The sequence below is a fragment of the Hyperolius riggenbachi genome, chromosome 3 (assembly GCF_040937935.1).
Source record: "Hyperolius riggenbachi isolate aHypRig1 chromosome 3, aHypRig1.pri, whole genome shotgun sequence".
NCBI lineage: Eukaryota > Metazoa > Chordata > Amphibia > Anura > Hyperoliidae > Hyperolius > Hyperolius riggenbachi.
In genome coordinates this window covers 313,670,962-313,697,590 of record NC_090648.1, presented here as the reverse complement: position 1 = coordinate 313,697,590, position 26,629 = coordinate 313,670,962, and the positions used below count along the sequence as shown (strand labels likewise).

At 43.1% G+C, this 26,629-nt stretch overlaps 1 protein-coding gene across 3 annotated transcripts in view; it reads left to right on the top strand.

The window, feature by feature from the left end:
* Positions 1-26,629, top strand: part of NUP107 (nucleoporin 107) — a 165,039-nt gene that overhangs the window by 95,470 nt on the left and 42,940 nt on the right. For all 3 annotated transcript variants that reach the window (XM_068276712.1, XM_068276710.1, XM_068276711.1), the window contains 8 exons: positions 4,305-4,353; positions 5,636-5,707; positions 6,843-6,931; positions 7,706-7,781; positions 9,277-9,390; positions 19,525-19,615; positions 19,715-19,791; positions 22,844-22,903. In XM_068276712.1, coding sequence (XP_068132813.1) covers positions 4,305-4,353; positions 5,636-5,707; positions 6,843-6,931; positions 7,706-7,781; positions 9,277-9,390; positions 19,525-19,615; positions 19,715-19,791; positions 22,844-22,903 — 628 coding nt within the window. The remainder of the gene's footprint in view (positions 1-4,304; positions 4,354-5,635; positions 5,708-6,842; positions 6,932-7,705; positions 7,782-9,276; positions 9,391-19,524; positions 19,616-19,714; positions 19,792-22,843; positions 22,904-26,629) is intronic.

Genomic DNA, 26,629 nt, shown 5'->3' with positions numbered 1-26,629 from the left:
AAAGAAACCCTGGGCCATTAATAAGGAAGGAGCGAAAAGGAATTTTCTTTTTCGTAACACAGACAATAAAGAAAAAAAGTGACGCCAAAGGAAGAGTTGGGGGTCGGCTAATGCAGTATTATTCCCAATGGTCAAAAATAACGAAAAACGATTTCATTCTCAATCTGGTAAGACAGGGATACAAAATTCAGTTTCAATCATTTCCAAGAAAAAGATTTGTGGCGACTCCTCTTCCAAGAGACAAGGAAAGGAGATTCGCGTTGGTAAACAGCATAGAGAATATGGTGAAGGAAAAGGTAGTGGTCCCTGTCCCAAAGAGTCAGGAACACAAAGGATTTTACTCGACGATTTTCCTGGTTCGAAAACCGACGGGGAAGTTCAGGTTAATACTCAATCTAAAGCCTTTAAATCCCTTTGTATCTTATCTAAGATTCAGGATGGAATCGATTTTTTCTGTAAGAAACTTACTGACCCCAGGATGTGTAATGACAAATATCGACCTAAGGGATGCATACTGGCACATCCCAGTAAGAGACTCGTCCCAGAAATTCCTAAGATTTGCGGTAAAGAAAAAGAAACTAGTTCAGCACTTTCAATTCAAGGTCCTACCGTTTGGAATATCGTCAGCTCCCCGAATATTTTCAAAAGTAATGGGAGAGGTAATAAAAGACTTTCACACAAAGGGGATTCTAGTTATCCCTTATCGGGACGACCTTCTGATTGTGGCAGAGTCGAACAAACAGGCAGAGGATCACACAGAGACGGTTCTAGAGCAGTTACAGAATCTGGGATGGATCATAAACTGGGACAAGTCGGTTCTTCAACCAACATCAAGAATACAATTTCTAGGAGTCTTGATAGACTCACAGACACAGAGACTTTATCTGACGGAAGAAAAAGTATTAAAGACAAAAAGAATTATAGTAGATTGCAAGGCAGATCCAACCATGTCAATAAGAGAAATCATGAAGGTATTAGGATTTCTAACATCAACTTCTCCAGCTGTTCAGTGGGCTCTAATGCACACGAGAAACCTACAGTTCTGGATGATGGAGAACTGGAGCAAGAAACAGGAGGATCTAGAGAAGACATTAACGTTACCGGAACTAGTTCTAAAGTCATTAGAATGGTGGTTGACAGAGAAGGTCCTCACAGAGGGAAGATTATGGAGTTATCCCACACAGAAGGTGGTGACTACAGATGCAAGCCTACTAGGATGGGGTGCACATTTAGAGGGAAGAATTCTTCAGGGTCTTTGGACAAGAACAGTAAGAAACCAGTCCTCAAATTACAGGGAACTAAGAGCAATAAAAGAATCTCTGATGCAGTCATTACATCTATTAAGGGGACAGCATGTTCAGATCAGGACAGACAATACCACAGCTGTGGCATACATAAATCGTCAGGGAGGAACGAGATCAAAAAAGCTTCTAGAGCTCTCGATGGAAATATTGATGTTAGCAGAAGAGAATCTCCTATCGTTATCAGCAATTCATCTAAAGGGATCTTTGAACAACATGGCGGATTTTCTAAGCAGACACAGACTATCGAATACAGAGTTGGAGATATCAAACAGGATATTCAGAGTATTAGTCAGGAAGTGGGGTCGTCCTCAAATAGACCTATTCGCGAACAGACAAAACACAAAATGCAAAAGATTTTATTCACTAAATCCCAGAGAGGGGGCAGAGGCAGTGGATGCACTGAGCCAGAAATGGGTATTCAACAAGGCGTATGCATTTCCTCCGATTCAGTTAATACCTCGGGTGTTACAGAAGTTGATACAGTCAAGGACTACGGTGATCATGATAACACCAGACTGGCCAAGAAGAAGTTGGTATCCAATACTTCTAAAGATGAGATTGGACGGTCCATGGAGGATTCCACAAAAGGAATCAGTGATCTTGAAGTCAAGAAGAGGCCCAGGTTGCATTCCAAATCTAAACCTGTCCGCTTGGCTTCTGAGAGGTCTCCTCTGAGAAAAAGGGGTCTTTCAGAGAGAGTAATTACGACAATATTAGATTGTAGAAAGAGTATAACTCGTAAGATATATCTAAAATATTGGAAGACGTTCAATATGTGGCAGAAACAGTCAGGGTTTTCAGGTGATACTATTCCTATGGTTTTGGAGTTTCTGCAGGATGGAATGGAGAAGAACTTAGCCCTTAGTACTATGAAGGTCCAAGTGGCGGCATTGTCAACATTTCTAGATGTTAAGTTAGCAGAGGATCCTCTTATCATTCAATTTTTTAGATCTATAGAGAGGAAGAGACCATTGATTGTTAGGAAGATCCCTACCTGGGATTTATCCTTAGTCTTGGGGGTGTTGAAGAAAGAGCCCTTTGAACCATTGTCAGATATATCATTGAAGTTATTAACAATGAAAACGATATTCTTAATAGCAATTACGTCAGCCAGAAGAGTAAGTGAGATGGAGGCTTTATGTTGCGATGAACCATTCTGCACTATCTACAATGATAAGGTGATTCTGAAGACATGTGAAGAATTTATACCGAAAGTATCTACGAGGTTTCACAGATCTCAGGAGATTACGTTACCTTCTTATAATACAGAACCATCATTGGATGTCAGAAGATGTTTGATAAATTATTTAGAAGCAGTAGCAGATATTAGAAGGTCTAGAGCTTTATTTATAAATACTATAGGGGCTTCTAAGGGCATGAAGATGTCTAAAAGAACAATAGCAAAGTGGATAAGATTATGTATAGAGGAGGCTTATAAGTTGACAGGGTCAAACTTATCAGGGGTTGTAAGAGCCCATTCTACTAGGGCAACAGCTACGTCATGGGCCTACAGAGCGGGCGCTACGCCGGAGGAAATCTGTAGAGCAGCTACGTGGTCAAGCCTTGGCACCTTCTCAAGACATTACAGGGTGAATCTGATGTCTGCAAGACAGCAATCCTTTGGAAGAAAAGTTCTGCAGGCAGCTAACCCACCCTAAATGGTAAGATTCTTGCCCATCTTCTCATGGTGGACCTGTCCTGGAGGTTACTGGAAAAACCCTATGTTAGTTACCTGGTAACTTCATTTTTAGTAACCTCCAGGACAGGTCCGTAACCCACCCTACTTAAGGGATATGTATGTATGTATGTATGTATGTGTATATATATATATGTATGTATGTGTATGTGTATATATGTATATATATATGTTTATATTAATGATAATAATATGAATGACACCCTTGGTGTTACCTAAAGAACAGTTCTTGTGTTATACTGGCGAGTGAGGGTGTCTGATAAAATTTATAGAGTACTCAATTGGACGTTTCCTGTTCCTGGGAGGAGCCTATGTCGTCTCATGGTGGACCTGTCCTGGAGGTTACTAAAAATGAAGTTACCAGGTAACTAACATAGGGTTTCCCTCTGTGGTTTATCGCTGGAGCTGTCAGAGAGAAGTGGATGGTGTGGTGGTCTGACCATATCACAAGGTTTATATCCATGTGTGATATTAAAAGTCCGGAATTAAATATAATATCCAGGGTGTGCCCTTTCTTGTGGGTGGGGAGGTTGACAGCCTGAGAGAAACCCAGTTCACTCATTATGCGAAGTAGTTCAGGTCCTAGGCGGGAGTCGTGATCTTCCACCCATGCATTAAAATCTCCCAGGATGATCCATCTGGGGTGTTCCACTGTTAGGCAGGATAAGAGTTCAGATATTTCCTTATGAAATGCTGGACCATTTTCTGGGGGGCGGTATATGAGCAATATGTTGATGTTTGTCTCTGCTGACAGTTGGGCTGCAAGACATTCAAAGGTTTCAGTGGGGCCTATGGCCAGGGGCCTTATGTTCAACGAGGATCTGAAGCATATGGCAACCCCCCCACCCTTGCGAACTTGTCTCTCACAGTGCAAGACTGAATAATTGGTCGGCACGGTTGCTTCAAGAGTTGGGCCTGCATGTTTCCCAAGCCAGGTCTCTGTCAAAAAGGTCAAATCAGAGAGCTCTATTAGGTCATGTATAGTTGCAGTCTTATTATTTATCGATCTGGCATTGCCGAGTGTGGCTGTGATTGAGCTTTCCTTCGGACAGCTATGTTTTTTAGACTTGGATCCACTACCTCTCCGCCCTCTGCTGCATTTCCTGAGTATCCCAAAGGAGTTTAAGAGGAGAGCTAGTGAGGTGTAGTGAGGCATACAAGATCTGCATAATCCTCCAACTAAGAACTGCTTGCATCTCCTTGGCCACCCCTATAATAAAATAATGGGGAACAAGGCATCTAATTGACCATTCCTGTTTTATTCCCTTCACTTTGTAATCTGTAATGTAATTATGCATTTTTAGAGATCGTATTCATTCAGCCACAGAGGATGAAAACATGTTCGATATTGCGGTAAGTTCAGTTTTTATAAATAATAAATTAGGTTGAATTATTCTTAGCAGTATACTTCCAAATTTGACTTCGTATATTAATCCAAAATAATTGTTGGTGATGAATTCAGATAAATCTGTTGTCTGATTCAAATGGTCCAACCTCAGGTGTCCCTCCCTCTTACCATATGAAGGACCTGCCTACTCAAGAATCCTTGAGTAAATATATTTTTACGATTCTAATTGTATTTCCTAATCACAGGATTCCTTCTGTCCATCTCCCCCTTCTGTAGGACTCCCCAGCCCATATTCATTTAGCTTTTCTCCTGAGGAGAAGGCTACTAGGAGATATTTTAACACCAAAATAAAATGCCTTTCAGGCAGGGAACACACTTGTCTGTTTTTCGTGTGCGTTTTCTGCACAGAAAAACTGAGAACTCATGTTAATCAATGGGCTAGTCCACACTCAATATGTTGTTCGCGCCCAGAAAAAAAACTGACATTCTGCACATTTTGTTAGTTTTCTCTATCAACTACATCAGCTGCTCTGAAAAAAAATGTGCGTGTTTTCCTGCATGGAAACACACTTGATGTGCAGAAAAAGTATGCAGGAAACCGCGCGCAGAAAACTGAAAGACAAGTGTATTCCCTGCCTCAAGCCCCCAGCAAGTTAGAAAATTGTTAATCAGTTTTACAGTTTTGTGAAGTTAGTGTCGCATTGTAACGTGTAGTGTTATGGTAAAGCCCTGCTGCAGTGCATTACCTCCTAAATGCACGTTACCGGGTACAGGAAAGCATACTTTTCATTGCCTGTATGCTTTACTGTACCTACTGTATGCACGGGTGACGCAGTGTTAATGTGCGTTACCACCTTTGTTTTTGTCGCATTGTAATGCTGCGTTGTGACGTTAACGTCGCATTACAACACAACGTCCCACTGTGAATGTGGCCTCGTGCTTTTCCTAGCTTCTGAAAGTTAGATTGTGGTTGGCTTATTTTGATAGATTTTAAAGCTTACCATTGATGAAGAGAAAAGTATCTAATTCAACAAGCGATACAAATGTTTTAGTTCTTTGATTGTGTCATGTAGGCCTTGATTAATCTAACAGTATGCTGGTGCTATATTTCAATAATTGCTTTATAGAACAGATAAAGCAAAATATAAACTTAAAAATGTATATTGTAAGGAAATCCATCTGTTAGGAGTTACCGGTAATTAGCACTGTTATATGAACATTTTCTGGAGATCTGATATTCAGTGACTATACAGTACTGATGTTGCTAGTATTTTTCCTTGTGTACAGGCACCAAATGCCAGTGAAAAAATAATCATAGACAAGCTCTTTGAACGGGATTCACTTGTTCGCCAGAGTCAGGTAAGAAGTACATTTAAAAATGGAAGATATGAATGTGAAATATGCAAATTTAAAGAGGACTGCTTTCAAATATGCCTGTCAGTGAGACCTCAGTGTGCATGTGAGTGCTGAGATCATAAGACTGTTGCCCAGAGTGGTCAGTTCATGCCTGTACTTAAGCCTGGTACACACTTCCAACTTTGGTCAATGTTTGGCCAATGTTACTACTTCCATGTTGTATGAGCACTTACCCATACAATATGGAAATACTGTAATTCAAAATCTGTTGACCCTTCTATTATGTTGAGGTGATTGGCCAATCATAATTGGATGTGTATGCATCCTTAAGGTGGCCATACACAATTCAAATTTTTTTTTATTAGATTTTGATCTATTAGGTTATTTTATCAAACCTACCATACACCATTTTTCAAAGAAATCAACCTGTTTTCTCCAACACATTCATTAGCTATTTGTTGAAAATACTGAATAATCAATTATTCTTTATTGATCAAAAAAAGTATTTTCAATTTCTTCTCTATGGCCTAGTGCACACCAGAGCGGTTCGGCTGCGTTCTGCGATCCGCTTGCGGCTGCGGATACGCTTAGGTAATGTATTTCAATGGGCTGGTGCACACCAGAGCGGGAGGCGTTTTGCAGAAACGCATAATCCCGGGGTGAGGCATTTTTTGGATTGTGGATGCGTTTCTGCCTCAATTTAAAGTATAGGAAAAACGCAAACCGCTCTGAAAAACGCCTGTTCAGAGCGGTTTTGCCAGGCGTTTTTGTTACAGAAGCTGTTCAGTAACAGCTTTACTGTAACAATATATTAAATCTACTACACCAAAACCGCAAAACGCTAGCTGAAACGCTACAGAAAAAGAAAAAAAAGCGTTTCAAAATCAGCTAGCCTTTTGCGGATCTGCTAGCGGGTTTTGGTGTGCACCAGGCCTGTTTGATCATTTTGACCAAATAAACGGGAAAATGTAAGTATTTGATTGTTCCATGTATCGGCATCTTTAGCTATACCTGTGCTGCCAATGCAAAGCAGAGGTCTAGAATGCAGCATTGCAATATTCAAATGTGCGTGAGCCCTGCTTAGTATATTTGTTGTGTATTTTGCTAACAGAATATTCATGTAATTTCATATATTTAGTTGGTGGTGGATTGGTTGGAAAGTATAGCCAAAGATGACGTTGAGGACTTCTCTGAGAATATTGAATATTATGCTAAAGCAGTGTACTGGTAAGTACAAATAAGCTTTTGTTGTTTTTCCCCCTTGTAGTTATCAGTATGGCATTTTAAAGAGACACTGTAACATCAAAAAGTTCCCCTGGGGGGTACTCACCTCGGGAGGGGGAAGCCTCAGGGTCCCAATGAGGCTTCCCATGCCGTCCTCTGTCCCACGGGGGTCTCGCTGATGTTACAGGTTTTCTTTGAGTTCAGCTTCTGAATAGAATATATTATAACTTCCATAGCAGAGGGTGAGAATGATACTTTCTTGTATATTCTCAGTTTATCAACCCTTCTTATGTTAAGCTTCCCTTGGCAATGGAAACTCTATCTGCCACCTAACAGCAAACCATTACTAAGAAATCCAGAGTAGTTTTAATGGATTACTTATATTCTCCATTAGAGGATTAATAAAACATGCCCATTGTGTTTGAGAGAGTTATCCTAAGGGAAGAAGTTTCCCGGCACACGCACCTTGTTTGTGCCTGTTGAAAACCATTTACAGCAGTCTCTTTTTAAAATGGAATTGGACTTTTATTTTGAGTGAAGCGATCCTCACCAGGTCTGTATTCAAACATACCTAAGCTACCATGTTGCTGAATTACAGTGGGTGGAGTTCTCGTTAAAATGTTCCTACACGGCTGCAAATTGGAAGTGTAAAGGTCATTTAACATTCCATCACAAAGAGACTTGGGTTAAAGATTTGTGTATAGCATTGCTTTTTTAAATGTGGTTGTTAAAATTTTAAACCACAATTCCAAAATACATTTATTTATTTTTTGTTAGGGAGAATACTCTGTCCACATTGAAAAAGAGAAGCCTTTCTGCTCTTGGCAGTAGCCGTGCTCTGGTCTCTGAACTGGTAAGTATCATTTTGTGCACCGACTGAACTTTCTTCTAAAGTGAATCTGCAATCCGTACAGTTTGGTTCTGTACACTGCAGGTATTAATGACCAGTTTTGGTGTTTTGCATTCAGTACACTGAGTTCAAACACCCGAATACTCCCGGCACTGCTGTTCATCACTAAACCAGCGGACAGGGGTCAGGAGTCATTCACTTTGTGCTTCATGTGAATCTGATACTTCCTCCTACTTTGTGCAGCCAAGTACTTCTGCATTAAGATGGGCGGTTTCTAGGGAAGTCTATACTCTGCAAAGACAGTACAGGTTCCAGGCTTGCAAGGTTGAGCAATTTCAGCTTCAAACTTGAAATGGAAAGAGACACTTTTTAATGGGGTGGATTTTGGCATCCTAACATTTATGTAGCAAAAGCAGATTTAACCTCCGCTAATGCAGATAATTGTGTGTGGTTAGTGCTCTAGGGCTGGTTCACACACGGCATGAGTACTGTAATGCAATACTTATGTCTTCTGCTGCAGTCCTCCAGTTCTTGTCCAGAGTAGAGGCAGTTCATTAAATGAATGGTGACCCCATCTGCTGTTCCCTACAATCCATACAGCAAGACATTTCTGCATTGGAAAAATTGTGAACTTGCTAATAAAATAATTTCAGTCTTCAAGCAGCAACCATAGTGTAGGCCTAGCTTTACAGCCTCCCCAAGGAAATTGCCTTCATTGGGGTGTTTTTTTGTCGACAGAGGTATTTGGGCACAGTCACGGGCTGTAATGGATACAGCTAAAGCGATGCTCACTTTGTAAGTTGGATGCCTGCTATAGCTGGAACACTAATTACGATAAAATCGATGTAATTCGTTCCACAGCAATAGCTGGAACCTGAATTATGCCATGAACAAAAGGGTTAGGTTATCCATAGGGGAATTGTTTAATACAAGAATTGTGTTAAATATATTTTAGCATTATTTATCATGTCAGCTTTGCTATTACTGAAGCTAACTTCCATTCTTGAGGTATTTATGCCTGCCTTCATTTGCATATTTACATTTTTAACCTATTCCTGCCCAGCAGTGAGTGGAAGGATCATCTCTCTAGGGAGCTGTCCTTACGACTCACGGAAAAGGTGTTAGCAATAAGTAACTTTTGTCTTTTCATTGCTCACACACTGCCTAATTTACTTTAGTAGATGCATTAGCTCATCTGCTGTAATGGCTTGTCATCCATCCAAGGCCTTTCCAGCCCACCCAACATATGCTTCTAGTGTCTGAGTATTCAAGCGACTACTTAAGAGAGTTTGTTCCTGTTTGCATTTTGTGAGGCAAACTTATAAGTACAAGAAATAATTTTGTCCCCATCAGTATCTTACCACAACTCTAATCTTATAAGCAGCTGTTTAGTAAGATACCAGTAGATACCTATTAATTATTTTCCAGTATTTTGCAAAAAGGTGTTAAAATTAAATGTCATTTCATTTATTTTCTTTTTCTACTTAACCTCTTATAGGATCCTGATGCGCCCATTAGGCAGAAACTGCCTTTGGATGATCTGGACCGCGAAGATGACATCAGACTTCTAAAATATCTCTTTACGCTAATTAGGGCTGGCAAAACTAATGAAGTATGATGAGACTTTTTTTTTTTTCCTCCTTTTTGTATACAGTTGTTTACCTTAAAGGGGAACACTGCTTGCACAAGAATGTATGTCCATCTGGACACTGCAGCCTAGTGCCCTCTAGCCCACAGTGGCGGTTATAAACAATGGTGGTTTCATCTCCTGTCTTTTCAAATAAGCTAGGGCCCGTTGCACACCAAAAACCTCTAGCAGATCTGCAAAACGCTAGAGGTTTTTGAAGCCGATTTCTGAGCCATTCTAGGCATGTTTAGAGACGTTTTCTAAACATGCCTAGCGTGTTTTTGAGCGTTTTTGTGTAGCAGATTACAAATATTGTTACAGTGATGCTGTTACTGAACAGCTAATGTAACAAAAACGCCTGGAAAACAGCTCTGATGTAGCGTTTTTCAGAGCAGTTTGAGCTTTTCCTATACTTTAACATTGAGGCAAAAACGCATCTGCAAATCTCAAAAGTGCTGCAGGACCCACGTTTGCGGTTTGCTAAAAACCTCAAACCTCTGGTGTGCACCATCCCATTGAAATACATTAGCCAAGCGTTTTCACAGGCGGAAGCGGTTTGCTAAACGCTTCAAAAACCGCTCGGTGTGCACCAGGCCTCGGAGACAAACGGGTGGGGGTTTTGTGGTTGCAGGCAGGGCCGGATTTGTACTTTCCAGAGCCCTAGGCCTGCTGTCACCAAGCGCCCCCCCCCCCCCCCCCCCCAAAAAAAAATGTCCAACACTGACCAGCGATCATTGGTTTGAATGGGCCCATCTCAGTTGTGCTGCTCTGCCTCCCATTCACCAAATAATTCCTGTAATTTGCGCTCCTGCCCGAATGTGCACAGCAGCCGATAGTGTTCTGGGCTTGCATACTTGAGAAATGACGCTGATGTATGACCGGTACTTGTCAAGAATGCATAACACTGTACCGGCCTCGGTTGCTGTGCACATCTGGGCAGGTGCGAGAAATTACAGGGAGCGCGAGTGGCCAGAGCATGCGCTGCTTCTTTGTCCTCTGTGCGACTGGCTGCAGTCGGAGCCACAAACAGGTGGAAGGGCAGTGCAATGGAGAGAAGCCCATCCAATACAGAGAACAGGTAAGTAGCAAACATCCTGTCAAGACTCACTTTGGATGTTCTGTTGTAATTACAGTGGACCTGAACTTAGAACTTCCTCTCTGCTCTAAAAGATACGCAACAACATAACCTTTCAATAAAAACATTTTTGTTACAGCTGATACAAATCCTGCAATAAATCTGCAGTGTGTCTACTTCCTGCTTTTATGGAAGCAGACATATTTGTTAGCATCCTGTGCTTTCAAATGAGCTTAGCTGTTGTGGCAGTCGGGTGACACAGTGTAGAGATCAAATTACAACTTGTGACACAGAGGAGGGGGAATTAGACAGGCTCTCTAAATACATACATGGTACATTTCTCTGTTTTCCTTCTGTCCTGTGCAAGATTTCAGCTCCACTTTAACGCATCTGAATGACATATATTTATATTTGCTGAAAAATCTATGCATCTCTTTTGAATGCTGAATGTACATATGGTGGTGTGCTCTAACATATTGGCAGTATACGGGAACAAAGTCTGAAGAAGGCTTATTTAAATTGCCTTTAAAACGTTTTTTTTAGGGTAAATGAGGCATGTAGCATCATGTTTTTTTAATGATGTGGGGACTTACAATCCCTCTCTCTCTCTCTCTCTCTCTCAGATGGGAAATCCGAGTTTGCTCGGATAGTGCTATTCAGGTTTTAAAAAATATCCGAATTGCTATTCAAAGTTCGGATAGTGGAAAAAGTTCAGATTATCTGGGTAGTTCGGATACCCAAATATTGGATGAGCACCACTGCTCAGGTGTATTTAAAATAACAGTTTAGCAATGAAAGGGAAGAAAACAGCATTTTTTATCCTGCAGTCTCATAGATGGTAGGAGCTGCAGGACAGAAAATGAGTCAGGAAAGAGTTAACTAAGGAAGAGAAGCGACCAGTGCTACTAGGAAAAAAAAAAAAAGAAAGACCGTCATAAATTACGATTAGATAAATTAACAGCTGCTGGGGTCAAAGCTGTAAAAGAGGTGAAGAAACTGCAGAGCTCTCTGATGTTTGGGAATGCCTACATTAAAACTCAGCGGAACTTAGTTCTATCTGCTTTGTAATGTAATTCTCTGGTATTTCTCACATCGATCTGTAAGTCTATCATACAAAGAAAGGAATGGATTATCAGGAGACCGTTATGATTGATCCTGATTGTTTTAACACGTCAGGAAGTGAGAGAGAGATGCAGGGATTGGGGAACTCTGGAATTCAGCTATTAGTACAGAGCAGGGCGCTGGATGGCTGCGCTGCGGGACCAGAAGAGATGATTTACTTTGACATATGACCTCTTCTCTCTCCAAGTCATGCCGCCCTTCTTATCTTATCTAATTTTATCGCCCTAGGCCGTGGCCTTTCTGGTCTTTCCAGAAATCCGGCCCTGGTTGCAGGTGAGTATTCTGCTTATTAGGGAGGGTTTTCAATATAAGAACCACCATTGCCCTGCCCACTATTCTCAGCTCTGCTTCCTCTGTGCCTTCTAGCATGTTTAGGTAGACAAGAAGTGTTATAATTATTAAATATGATTAATTCAATTGTACATTTTTCTCACTTGATACAATTTTTTGCTGTTTGTATGCAGATTGAAAGGGGATTGGTCCAAAATCAGCCAAAAAGAAATTGCAACAAAAATTTGCATCAATTCAGAAACATAAGTATCAGTGGGACAGTTTATGAGGAGCACACAATTTCTGTAACTGTGGACTAACTTTTGACAAACACAACCCCAACTCCGTGTCTAATTATAAAAATAAGCTGTAATCTAGTTTTGGATTAAATAGTGTTAATAGTGGTAAATGTCTGCTATGCCAATCAGTGGCTGTTGCTGGCACAATAGTTGCTGTTAATCAGTGGCTCATACTCTTGCTGGCACAGTGGTTACCGCTGCTGCTGCTGCTTCTGGCACAGTGGTTACCGCTGCTGCTGCTTCTGGCACAGTGGTTACCGCTGCTGCTGCTTCTGGCACAGTGGTTACCGCTGCTGCTTCTGGCACAGTGGTTACCACTGCTGCTGCTTCTGGCACAGTGGTTACCACTGCTGCTGCTTCTGGCACAGTGGTTACCGCTGCTGGCACAATGGAAACATCTGCTGTTGACAGCACAATGATGGCCTCTGCAAGCAGAATAACTGCTGCTGGCATACTGATAACTGCTGCTGCTGGGATAATGATGGCTGCTGCTGGCACAATGGTTACTACTACTACTACTACTACTACTGACATGATAGCTGCTGCTGGCACAACAATATGAATATAATTCAGATTCCATAATATATGGTATGGTGAGTATTCTTTCTAGACAAGCTTAACCACTTGAGGACCGCCCCCAGCCGATGGGCGGCGGCAAAGTCCGGGCCCAAACGACCGCAATACGCCCATCGGCGGGGGCGGCTGCGGGAGTGGCTATGCGGCGATCGCGTCATTCGTGACGCGATCAGCCGCCGGGGACTGGCTCCGCCCACCGCTCGTAGTAACCCGCCGGCCGTTCGGAAGCGCCGGCGGGTTACTACCACCCGGATCGCCGCTGCACATATGTATAATAGGCTTTGTAATGTATACAAAGCCTATTATACTGGCTGCCTCCTGCCCTGGTGGTCCCAGTGTCCGAGGGACCACCAGGGCAGGCTGCAGCCACCCTAGTCTGCACCCAAGCACACTGATTTCCCCCCCCCTGCCCCCTGATCGCCCACAGCACCCCTCAGACCCCCCCCTGCCCACCCCCCAGACCACTGTTTGCACCCAGTCACCCCCCTAATCACCCATCAATCACTCCCTGTCACTATCTGTCAACGCTATTTTTTTTTATCCCCCCCCCCCTGCCCACTGCCCCCTCCTGATCACCCCCCACCCCTCAGATTCTCCCCAGACCCCCCCCCCAGACCCCCCCCCCCGTGTACTATATGCATCTATCCCCCCTGATCACCTGTCAATCACCTGTCAATCACCTGTCAATCACCCGTCAATCACCCCCTGTCACTGCCACCCATCAATCAGCCCCTAACCTGCCCCTTGCGGGCAATCTGATCACCCCCCCACACCAATAGATCGCCCGCAGATCCGACATCAGATCACCTCCCAAATCCATTGTTTACATCTATTCTCTCCTCTAAACACCCACTAATTACCCATCAATCACCCATCAATCACCCCCTATCACCACCTGTCACTGTTACCCATCAGATTAGACCCTAATCTACCCCTTGCGGGCACCCAATCACCCGCCCACACGCTCAGATTGCCCTCAGACCCCCCCTTATCAATTCGCCAGTGCAATATTTACATCTGTTATTCCCTGTAATAACCCACTGATCACCTGTCAATCACCTATCAATCACCCCCTGTCACTGCCACCCATCAATCACCCCCTGTCACTGCCACCCATCAATCAGCCCCTAACCTGCCCCTTGCGGGCAATCTGATCACCCACCCACACCAATAGATCGCCCGCAGATCCGACATCAGATCACCTCCCAAGTGCAGTGTATACATCTCTTCTCTCCTCTAAACACCCACTAATTACCCATCAATCACCCCCTATCACCACCTGTCACTGTTACCCATCAGATTAGACCCTAATCTGCCCCTTGCGGGCACCCAATCACCCGCCCACACGCTCAGATTGCCCTCAGACCCCCCCTTATCAATTCGCCAGTGCAATATTTACATCTGTTATTCCCTGTAATAACCCACTGATCACCTGTCAATCACCTATCAATCACCCCCTGTCACTGCCACCCATCAATCACCCCCTGTCACTGCCACCCATCAATCACCCCCTGTCACTGCCACCCATCAATCAGCCCCTAACCTGCCCCTTGCGGGCAATCTGATCACCCACCCACACCAATAGATCGCCCGCAGATCCGACATCAGATCACCTCCCAAGTGCAGTGTTTACATCTCTTCTCTCCTCTAAACACCCACTAATTACCCATCAATCACCCCCTATCACCACCTGTCACGGTTACCCATCAGATTAGACCCTAATCTGCCCCTTGCGGGCACCCAATCACCCGCCCACACCTCAGAACGTCCTCAGACCCCAGCCCTGATCACCTCGCTAGTGCATTGCTTGCATCTATTTCCCCCCTCTAATCACACCTTGAGAAACCCATCAATCACCTCCTGTCACCCCCTAGCACACCTACCCATCAGATCAGGCCCTAATTTGCCCTGTGTGGGCTCCTGATCACTCGGCCAAACCCTCAGATCCCCCTCAGACCCCCTTCCGATCACCTCCCCAGTGCATTGATTGCATCTATTTTCCCCTCTAACCGCCCCCTGAGACACCCATCAATCACCTCCTGTCACCCCCCTAGCACTCCTATCCATCAGATCAGGCCCAAAACATCCTGTCATCTAAGAGGCCACCCTGCTTATGAAAGGTTCCACAAAATTTGCCCCCTCATAGACCACCTGTCATCAAAATTTGCAGATGCTTATACCCCTGAACAGTCATTTTGAGAAATTTGGTTTCCAGACTACTCACAGTTTTGGGCCCGTAAAATGCCAGGGCAGTATAGGAACCCCACAAGTGACCCCATTTTAGAAAGAAGACACCCCAAGGTATTCTGTTAGGTGTATGATGAGTTCATAGAAGATTTTATTTTTTGTCAAAAGTTAGCGGAAATTGGATTTTTATTGTTTTTTTCACAAAGTGTCATTTTTCACTAACTTGTGACAAAAAATAAAATCTTCTATGAACTCACCATACCCCTAACGGAATACCTTGGGGTGTCTTCTTTCTAAAATGGGGTCACTTGTGGGGTTCCTATACTGCCCTGGCATTTTAGGGGCCCTAAACCGTGAGGAGTAGTCTAGAAAACAAATGCCTCAAAATGACCTGTGAATAGGACGTTGGGCCCCTTAGCGCACCTAGGCTGCAAAAAAGTGTCACACATGTGGTATCGCCATACTCAGGAGAAGTAGTATAATGTGTTTTGTGGTGTATTTTTACACATATCCATGCTGGGTGGGAGAAATCTCTCTGTAAATGGACAATTGTGTGTAAAAAAAATCAAAAATGTGTCATTTACAGAGATATTTCTCCCACCCAGCATGGTTATATGTAAAAATACACCACAAAACACATTATACTACTTCTTCTGAGTACGGCGATACCACATGTGTGACACTTTTTTGCAGCCTAACTGTGCTAAGGGGCCCAAAGTCCAATGAGTACCTTTAGGATTTCACAGGTCATTTTGAGACATTTGGGTTCAAGACTACTCCTCACGGTTTAGGGCCCCTAAAATGCCAGGGCAGTATAGGAACCCCACAAGTGACCCCATTTTAGAAAGAAGACACCCAAGGTATTCTGTTAGGTGTATGATAAGTTCATAGAAGATTTTATTTTTTGTCACAAGTTAGCGGAAATTGATATGTATTGTTTTTTTTTTCACAAAGTGTCATTTTCCGCTAACTTGTGACAAAAAAAAAAATCTTCTATGAACTCACCATACTCCTAACAGAATACCTTGGGGTGTCTTCTTTCTAAAATGGGGTCACTTGTGGGGTTCCTATACTGCCCTGGCATTTTAGGGGCCCTAAACCGTGAGCAGTAGTCTAGAATCCAAATGCCTCAAAATGACCTGTGAATAGGACGTTAGGCCCCTTAGCGCACCTAGGTTGCAAAAAAGTGTCACACATGTGGTATCGCCGTACTCAGAAGAAGTAGTATATTGTGTTTTGGGGTGTATTTTTACACATACCCATGCTGGGTGGGAGAAATCTCTCTGTAAATGGACAATTGTGTGTAAAAAAAAATCAAACAATTGTCATTTACAGAGATATTTCTCCCACCCAGCATGGGTATGTGTAAAAATACACCCCAAAACACATTATACTACTTCTCCTGAGTACGGCGGTACCACATGTGTGGCACTTTTTTGCACCCTAAGTGCGCTAAGAGGCCCAAAGTCCAATGAGTACCTTTAGGATTTCACAGGTCATTTTGCGACATTTGGTTTCAAGACTACTCCTCACGGTTTAGGGCCCCTAAAATGCCAGGGCAGTATAGGAACCCCACAAATGACCCCATTTTAGAAAGAAGACACCCCAAGGTATTCCGTTAGGAGTATGGTGAGTTCATAGAAGATTTTATTTTTTGTCACAAGTTAGCGGAAAATGACACTTTGTGAAAAAAAACAATTAAAATCAATTTCCGCTAACTTGTGACAAAAAAAAAAAATCTTCTATGAACTCACCATCCTCCTAACGGAATACCTTGGGGTGTCTTCTTTCTAAAATGGGGTAATTTGTGGGGTTCCTATACTGTCCTGGCATTTTAGGGGCCCTAAACCGTGAGGAGTAGTCTTGAAACGAAATTTCTCAAAATGACCTGTGAAATCCTAAAGGTACTCATTGAACTTTGGGCCCCTTAGCGCAGTTAGGGTGCAAAAAAGTGCCACACATGTGGTATCGCCGTACTCAGGAGAAGTAGTATAATGTGTTTTGGGGTGTATTTTTACACATACCCATGCTGAGTGGGAGAAATATCTCTATAAATAGACAATTGTGTGTAAAAAAAATTAAACAATTGTCATTTACGGAGATATTTCTCCCACCCAGCATGGGTATGTGTAAAAATACACCCCAAAACACATTATACTACTTCTCCTGAGTATGGCAATACCACATGTGTGGCACTTTTTTACAGCCTAACTGCGCTAAGGGGCCAAAAGTCCAATGAGCATCTTTAGGCTTTACAGGGGTGCTTACAATTAGGCACCCCCCAAAATGCCAGGACAGTGAACACACCCCACAAATGACCCCATTTTGGAAAGTAGACACTTCAAGGTATTCAGAGAGGAGCATAGTGAGTCTGTGGCAGATTTAATTTTTTTAGTCGCAAGTTAGAAGAAATGGAAACTTTTTTTTTTTTCTTTTTTTTGTCAAAGTGTCATTTTCCGCTAACTTGTGACAAAAAATAAAATCTTCTATGAACTCACCATGCCTCTCACTGAATACTTTGGGATGTCTTCTTTCCAAAATGGGGTCATTTGGGGGGTATTTGTACTATCCTGGAATTTTAGCCCCTCATGAAACCTGACAGGTGCGCAGAAAAGTCAGAGATGCTTGAAAATGGGAAAATTCACTTTTGGCACCATAGTTTGTAAACGCTATAACTTTTACCCAATCCAATAAATATACACTGAATGGTTTTTTTTTTATCAAAGACATGTAGCAGAATAACTTTCGCGCTCAAATGTATAGGAAATTTTACTTTATTTGAAAAATGTCAGCACAGCAAGTTAAAAAAGTCATTTTTTTGCCAAAATTCATGTCTTTTTTGATGAATATAATAAAAACTAAAACTCGCAGCAGCAAACAAATAGCAGCAAAAGAAAGCTGTATTAGTGACAAGAAAAGGAGGTAAAATTCATTTAGGTGGTAGGTTGTATGACCGAGCAATAAACCGTGAAAGCTGCAGTGGTCTGAATGGAGAAAAAGGCTCTGGTCCTTAAGGGGCGAAAAGACTGTGGTCCTGAAGTGGTTAAAGGGCACCCAAACGCTTGCACAGCACACAGTGAAAAGTCTGTTTCACACATAGTTGCTGAAGAATTCACTTCTCTGTGTTTCAAAGATTAGATCAAAGTGTCCAATTAGCTCTTATCAGCAACTGAATAGACTGCAGGAGAACACTGCAGATCTGGCATACAGTAAACATTGAGCATTATGCTAGGTACACACGATATGTTTTTACGTTCAATAGATCATTTCGGCCATGTCTGATATTACTTTCGATCATTTTACAGCTTGATTTCTCATAGAAGTGAATGGAAATTGATAAGATAAGAGAATTGAGCGGAAAAACAAATCAAAAATAGATCGAACGGAAAATCGGCCGAAAAAACGCATTGTGTGTACCCAGCTTAGCCAGTTCAGCCTATCTGGATGAGCATGTTCGTCCAGATAGGCTCTGCTGCTGCGCAATGCACGTGCTCCCGCTGCCTGCCGCTAGCCCCCCGATCAGTGAATGGGAATATAGTTCCCGTTCACCGATCTAAGTTTCCCGCAGAAAAACAGACCTCTCATCAGAGACTGCCATCTTTCTGCCCCAAAAAAAATTTCCTGTCCTCTTTCTAGTTCCTGGATGCGAGATCGTTCGCATCCAGGACTTTTTTGACTGGCCATCTTGTGGCCAAATAGTACACTACACCCACATACATTTTTTATTAAACAATTACATTATCTTACATTTAAAATTAGCAGTTTCCCTCCCACACCAAAAATTACCCAAATACATTTTTAATAAAAAAATAAAATAAAAAAAATTACAAAAAAAACCAAAAACATAAATATTTACCTGAGGGTCTGAACGTTTTAAATATATGCATGTCAAGAGAGTATATTATTATATTATTTTAAATTATAAGCTTGTAAATAGTGAAGGACGCAAATTGAAAAAAATGCACCTTTATTTCTAAATCAAATACTGGCGCCATAAATTGTGATAGGGACATCATTTCAATGGTGTAATAACCGGGACAAATGGGCAAATAAAATACATGAGTTTTAATTACGGTAGCGTATATTAATTTCAAACTATAATGGCCAAAAACTGAGAAATCTTTTTTTTTTTTTTTCATTTCTTTCTGTGAAAATGGATTTAGAAAAAAATAATTCTTAGCAAAATGTACCACCCAAAGAAAGCCTAATTAGTGGCGGAAAAACGAGATTTAGATCAATTCATTGTGATAAGTAGTGATAAAGTTATTGGCGAATTAATGGGAGGTGAACGTTGCTAGGATGCATGAGGTTTTCGACACTGTGGGGCTGAACTGGATAAACCCTTTTAGTGCTCCCTGCAAAAGTGAAACTTCAGTTCTTTTAGGATTTCTATTAATTGTAAAGAAGATTTTTTCCCCATTAAGGTTATGATGACGTGGCTAATCTTCTAGAGCAGAAAGGAAGTTCTGAGTTTAGTTACTTTCTAATATTTGCTCAACCAGTGTTTTTTTTTTTTTTTTTTTGTGTGTAGAAATTATTTTCGTGATGGTGGTGTAGGCCAGTTAATAATCTTTGATATGGTCATATTAGGCACAGCGTTTGTGTAAGAGATGTGGTCAGGCCTGGAGAGCGGCAACATTGGAAGGATGGAAACTGTATCATGATCCTAATATAACTGGAGGTAATCTTAACATGTTGGTTGGAGGCGTTTATATATTCTGTATTTGTTTTTTTTGTGTCTTCTTCCTTCTGCTTTAGTGCTGATGTTCTTGTTTTGCAGGTGGGGAGTTGCAGCCAGTGGAGGGTAATCCTCACCGCTGTGTGTGGAAGACATGTTGCTGGCGTATGGCGGAAGATGTAAGCTTTTATTATATACCTTTCAGAAGGGTTCCTTGATTTTTGCCTATGTCCTGTACTGTAACTTTTGCCGGTGATCACAGTAGAGACATCAAAAGGTCTATAATTATTTTTTGAATATGGTAAACAGATCCCTTACTACCTAGGAAGATATGTTCTGGAGGTCTCACGCCTCCTCCTGCACACCTGGGCGAAACCACACACAGCCAATCAGATTTCACCCTTTGACGTCAATGGGAAAATGTAAAAGGCTGCCGTTCTCACTGTTATGGCCCATACTTATGGGCAAAATATATACAAATGACTCGCACACCAGCACAGGAATCTATGAAAAGATAATTTATAAGAAGTCTAACAGCCCATACAAAAAATGGTAAAAAATACACAGTGTTCACATAATCTGAATACACCACAGTAAGTGAAATTAGCAGCAAATACATACAGGGGATATCAACTGTAGATACAGGCAATCATATAAGTTAACAGCAAGGAGATACACAGAAGAGTGGCCAATGCAATCAATCATAGTGATAGCCCCATAATGTCAGATATATACCCTCGCTTAGCTTCCACGATCTGACGAGAGCGGGCGCTTTCGGATGTGGCTCATCCCTAATTACAATTAATAGTGATTTAAAACTGTGGTCACCTTCAATCTATTCAAATATTTACTAAAATCTCCAGTGTGTTGCCTACAAGTATTAGAAAATTATGATTTGCCTGTAGCTATGTCCCCAGAAATCATTTGGCTGTCCCTGTTATAATAAAAGGGGGAATAAAAAGAAAAAAAAAAGCACATCAGGATTGGCTTTTTCAGGCAGACAGGTTTTTCTGCCTTTTTAGCTTACCTACTAATAGGAATGAACAAGCACTCTACACTGGTCTTCGTATACATGTTCACAGAAACCTCATGCAGTATGTTTATTTTGTTTGTGTTACCCACTGCCATCTGCACTTGGTGCAAGGACAACAATCTCGTTCTCAATACTGCAAAGACCGTGGAACTGATCGTGGACTTCCGAAAACTACACCCTGCACCCCTACCTGTGTTCATCAATGGGTCCGAGGTCTCCAGAGTTCAAAGTGTACGGTTCCTAGGCACAACCTTAACAAGCGACCTCAAATGGGGACAGAACACTACCAGAACTCAGAAGAAAGCACAGCAGCGGTTATTCTTCCTACGCCAATTGAAGAAATTCGGCATGTCACAGGAACTGCTTACCAGCTTTCGCACCGCGACCATCGACTCCATCCTCTGCTGCTCCATCATCGTCTGGTATGCAGGAGCAACCGCCAAAGACAAATACAAACTCCACAGAGTGATAAATGCAGCAGAAAAGATCATCGGCGCCCACCTGCCCTCGCTAGATCTCCTCTACTCCACGAGGATGAAGACAAGGGCCTCCAAGATCTTACTCGACCCCTCCCACCCGGGAAGACGCTACTTCGAGACCCTTCCACTGGGACGCCGTTTCAGATCCATCCCCTCCAAAACCACTAGGCGCATGAACACCTTCTTCCCCCAAGCAGTTCTCCTGTTGAACTCACTGAACTCAGGACGCTCTGGCCCCCAGAGCATTCCTCTCTCACAGCAGTAAACTCTGACTAGAAACATGGACTGTCACATCTGTAAACTCTGACCTCCCAAGACTCTAATCGTTGCTCTATACGTTTGTTTGTTTTATGTTCCTGAACTGCCACTTGCTCAATACGTTTGTTGTTATATGTTCCTGAACTGCCATGCCATGTGAACCACAAGCAATTCCGGGCACACCTAGCGGTGTGCTTGGCAATAATAAAGATGATTCTGATTCTGATGTCTGCAGTTAATCTGACCTCATGGTTCACACTGCAAGAGCTTTTTCTAAGCTCTTGTGATCTTTCAAGAGGAACTGTTGCGAAAATCTTAAAATTTAAAACCCATACTAATAAGTACATTTTTCCCAGAGTAAAAGGAGCCATAAATTACTTTTCTCCTATGTTGCTGTCACTTACAGTAGGTATTAGAAATCTGATATTACCGACAGGTTTTGGGCTAGTCCAGCTCTTCATGGGGTATTCTCAGCATGGCCTTTATTCTTTATAAAGACAGTCTCTAAAAATTACTAATACAAAGATGCTGGGCAGCCTCCCTGCTCGATGCACACTATTTTGGCAGTTGGATGGAGCAACTGCCACACACTAAGTGCTTTTAAAAATAAAGAAAACCCTGAGAACCCCCCCCCCCTACGAGAAGATGGACTAGTCCAAAATCTGTCGGTAATGTCAGATTACCTACTGTAAGTGACAGCAACATAGGAGAAAAGTAATTTATGGCTCATTTTACTCTGGAAGAAATGTATTTCTTATTTCTATGTGTTTTAAATTGTAGGATTTTCGGGACAGTTCCTCTTTAAGAGAATCTCTTACTGGAAAAAAAAACCCTCTGGGGTATACTTACCTTGGGAGGGGGAAGCCTCTGGATCCTAATGAGGTTTCCCCCATCCTCCGCCGTTCAAGCCCCCCGAAGTGCCGCAAGGTGAATATCTACCTACCACGATCCTGCGCAGGCGCACTAACTGCTTTTTCGTTCGGGTAAGGTGGAAATAGCCGAACCCGATGATCGTATCCGCTGTACTGCGCAGGTGTGAGTCCTTTGCGCCTGTGCAGTAGAGCGGATACAATCGGGCTTTGCTATTGCCGCCTAACCTGCACGAAGAGCCGCTAGGGTGCCTGCGCAGGATTGCAGTAGGGAAGTATATCACTGCTTTTCAGAGAAGCCAGTGCTGGATTCCTCCAAGCTTCATAGGTCGGCGAAGCCTCATTGGGACCCTGAGGCTTTCCCCTCCCGAGGTAAGTATACCCCAGAGGTTTTTTTTGTTGTTGTTGTTACTGGCTCTTTTTAAAAGCTCTTGCTAATGTAATGCTATGTGTGTGTGTTCCCACTTGAGCAATGTGATTTTATAAAAATCCCACATAGCATTGCATTAGCAAGACCTTTTCAAATCACTAGTGCTAAAAAAGCTCCTGCAGTGTGAACCAGCTTTACAACAACATGTATTTTGTGTTGCAGGAACAATTCAGCAGATATGAAAGGGCAATATATGCAACACTAAGTGGAAATCTAAGGCAGGTATGGTATAAATCCTTAGTGCACTGTACAGTGAATGTATCGTATATGTAGGGCTGGCTTTCTCCTCCCTCCCATTTCACCTGTTACACGCGCTCTAAAGCTGTGTAGACATGTTAGATGACACTCTGCCGAGGCGCCCGATGACAGCCTCTGCCGAGAATCCAGCATGTGTACAGCGGCACTATATATATGTTGAAATGTACCATTTTATTAAATTGCAAACGACCTAATCATTTGTGATATTTAGTGTATGTAAAACATTGTTTATATTTACTTCTTTCTTTTTTCCGGGTAACATCGTTTTGATTGACGTTCTTTGTATGTGCCGATTTTAAATCTAGTGTGTGTACAAACCTTAACCTCCTGGGCGATGCAATAAAATCGCCAGGGAGGCAGCGCAGAACAGGATTTCCTGTTTGTCTTCCCCCGTCGCCATGGCGACGATCGGGATGGCGTCGGAGGGAGTCCCAATCCACTTCTTAGCTCTACCTGGCGGTGATTGGCCAGGCTGCGCACGGGGTCGCGGCGGGGGCGCTCTAACGCGGCGGCGATCGGCGTGTACACGCAGCTAGCAAAGTGCTAGCTGCATGTAACAAAAAAAAAAATATGCCACCAGGGCCTGAGAAATCCTCCGTGGCGGCTTACCCCAAGCTCAGCTCGGGATTATCGCCCAGGAGGTTAAAGGGAACCTGCAACGCGCAGTATAGCTGCCATATTTATTTATTAAACTATGCCAATTGCCTGGCACTCCTGCTGACCTTTTTGGCTTCAGTAGTGACTGAATCATACACCTGAAAGGAGCATGCAGCTAATCTTGTGATATTTTTGTCTTATCTGCATGCTTGTTCTGGGTCTATGGCTACTGGCATTGTTTAAAAGGAAATAAATATGGCATCCTCCTCACTTCAGGTTCCCTTTAACCACTTGCCGACCAAGTGATTTCCCATTGATCTGTGCTGGGTGGGCTCTTTAGCCTGAAGCACAGAATCGTATTGCAGGCAGGGCGATCAGGCCCCCCCCCCCCCCCCCTTTTCCCTCACTAGGGGGATGTCCTGCTGGGGGGGTCTGATCGCCGCCGCTCTACTGTGCCTTGTGGGGGGGCTCCTCAAAGCCCCCCTCCGCAGCGCTATTCCCCCCTCCCTCTCCTTCCCTCCCTCTCCCTGGCTCTGTGGGCGGTACAGGACGGCGATACGTCCTGTACCGCCTCTGATAGGCTGAAGCCTATCAGACGGCGGCGATCCCCGGCCTATCAGAGGCCGGGGATCGCCGATCTCCTTTACGGCGCTGCTGCAGCGCCGTACAGTGTAAACAGCGGGGATTTCTTCCCCGCGTGTTTACATTTCGCCTGCGAGCCGCGATCGGAGGCTCGCAGGCAGTTCACAGAGACACCCTCCGTGAACTGACATGGAACACATGGAAACCCGCAGACAACCAGTTTACGCCGATCGGCGTTAGCTGGTCGTCAAGAGGTTAAGACCAGCACACTAATGCTAGGTACACACTATACAATTTTCCACCAGATCGATTTTTTTCCAACATTTCCTATCTGAATTTAGATCGATTTTTCTGATCGTTTTGCCAATCAAGTTCCATAAAAGTGAACGAAAATCAATTGGAAAATCGATCGAAATTGAGATCGGACATGTTGGAAAAAAAATCAATGTGGCAAGTAAACCTGCCAGAAAATTGTATCATGTGTACCTAGCATAACACAAAGCCTCGTCACTGCAGTCAATATGCTAAATTGGAGAAAGCATGCATAGCCATGCTAGTCCATAGCAAGAAAGTCAGAGCACCCAGAGGAAACCGCGTACATATGGGGAGAATCTTCAATGTAAGGCTTGTATAGACACATGAAATTATCATTTAAGCATTCTGCCTAGCAGAGAGGAGTCATGCAGCCTGCCCAAACAGAACATGCATGGTGAGGGGTGAATACACTGGAAGCTCTCTACTGTGGGTGGAAATAAAACCAGTAAAAGAAAAAATCCCACCCAGCTAATTGCTATTCACCCAATCTATGTCTGGTGTAAAGGATGGGGACAGATAATGGACTGTTGGCAGAAACAAATGAGCAACAGCAGCCACTAAAGCACACCTGATGTGAGAGGGATATGGAGGCTGTAATTTATTTCCTTTCAAACAATGCATGTTGCCTGACTGTCCTGCTGATCTTCTGGCTCTAATACTTTTAGCCGTAGCCCCTGAAACAAGCATGCAGATCGGGTTCTCAGATACTACAAAACTAGCAGTCTTGATTTAAAGGGAACAACCAAGCATCATTTTAACTCCCAGGGCAGCTGAATAGCAAATTAAAAATGTGCTTCATTCTTGAAAATAAAAACTTTCATTTTACCTCCTTTTTACATTTAAGGGTTAATTGCAGACAGAATCCTTCTACTTTCTGTACTTCCTCCACAAGCAACAGAAGATGGAAGGCAGATAAGAACTCTCTTAATTAGACTTGAGGTGGCCATACACTTATAGATTTGCAGCAGATTCAACTATCAGATTTCTGTCAGATGCCTGTCAAGTTGAATCTGATAGGAATCTATCTGATGTGTGCTACACACTAGGAACAGATTTCCAATAGATTTCAGAATTAAATCTATTGGAAATCTATCTAAATGCATTATTGGACCATTCGATCCAATGCAACTCTATGGGCCATGGATCTGCTGCCAGCAGCAGATCAACGTAGATCAGTGATGGCTAACCTTGGCACTCCAGCTGTGACAAAACTACAAATCCCATCATGCCTCTGCCTCCCCGAGTTATGCTTAGAGCTGTCAGAGTATTGCAATTCCTCATGGGACCTGTAATTACACCACAGCTGGCGTGCCAAGGTTAGCCATCACTGACCTAGATTTTCCATCCTGTCTGATCGAAATCTGCCGCAAATCGATCGATTGATAGATTTGATAGAATCTATCTATGGCTGAAATCGACCATTTTATTGCTTACAAGCTAAGATCAAACAAGCCCATTAAGCATTAGGGAGAGGTGAGTGGGAAGACTGCTTCAAACAGATAAAATAAGTCACACTTGGTGAATTTCACACCAACTCTGGATAATGGCAGTGAAAAGGCAGCAGGAGGGGTCAGCTTCCCAAACATGCAATGCAAATCGGGAATATAGACAGTCCCCTATTGGTGCGATCTGGAAGCTCTCAGTATCCATTCGAGAAAGTAAAAACATGCAAAAGAGAGAGCGCTCTGAGTGACAAATAGGAGCATCCACCCTGCCAAGGACAGGTCTCACCTGTTCAGAAGTGGCTGCTCGTACGACACAGCCTCTGATAGCGTTTGTCCCTTTAGGGGCCAGGGACCAGGCTCGCAATCCAGCTCCAGGCGGGGAATCCGGAGGGCCACCAGGGTGTCACGTTCCCAAACGGGAGTGAGCGGCGTCTATGCGATGTCACTCAGAGCGCTCTCTCTTTTGCATGTTTTTACTAGCTTCCCAAACATGGCAGCCTTTACAGCTATTTGAAACCAGGGGCTCAACCAAACCATCTGATTGTCATTTGATTTTGGTCTGTTGGGTGACAATCAGGGGTGTGTTCACGTGGCAAACGACCAGACAAGCAACTGATAACAGGCGCCCAATCCATCTGGCGGATTAACTTGCACGACCGTTGGGCTATCGTGCAGTTGGCCACATGAACAAGGTCGTCTGAACAACGTACTTGTCTTGATTGCGGTCATGTCGTGCAGTCCATCATTTTGC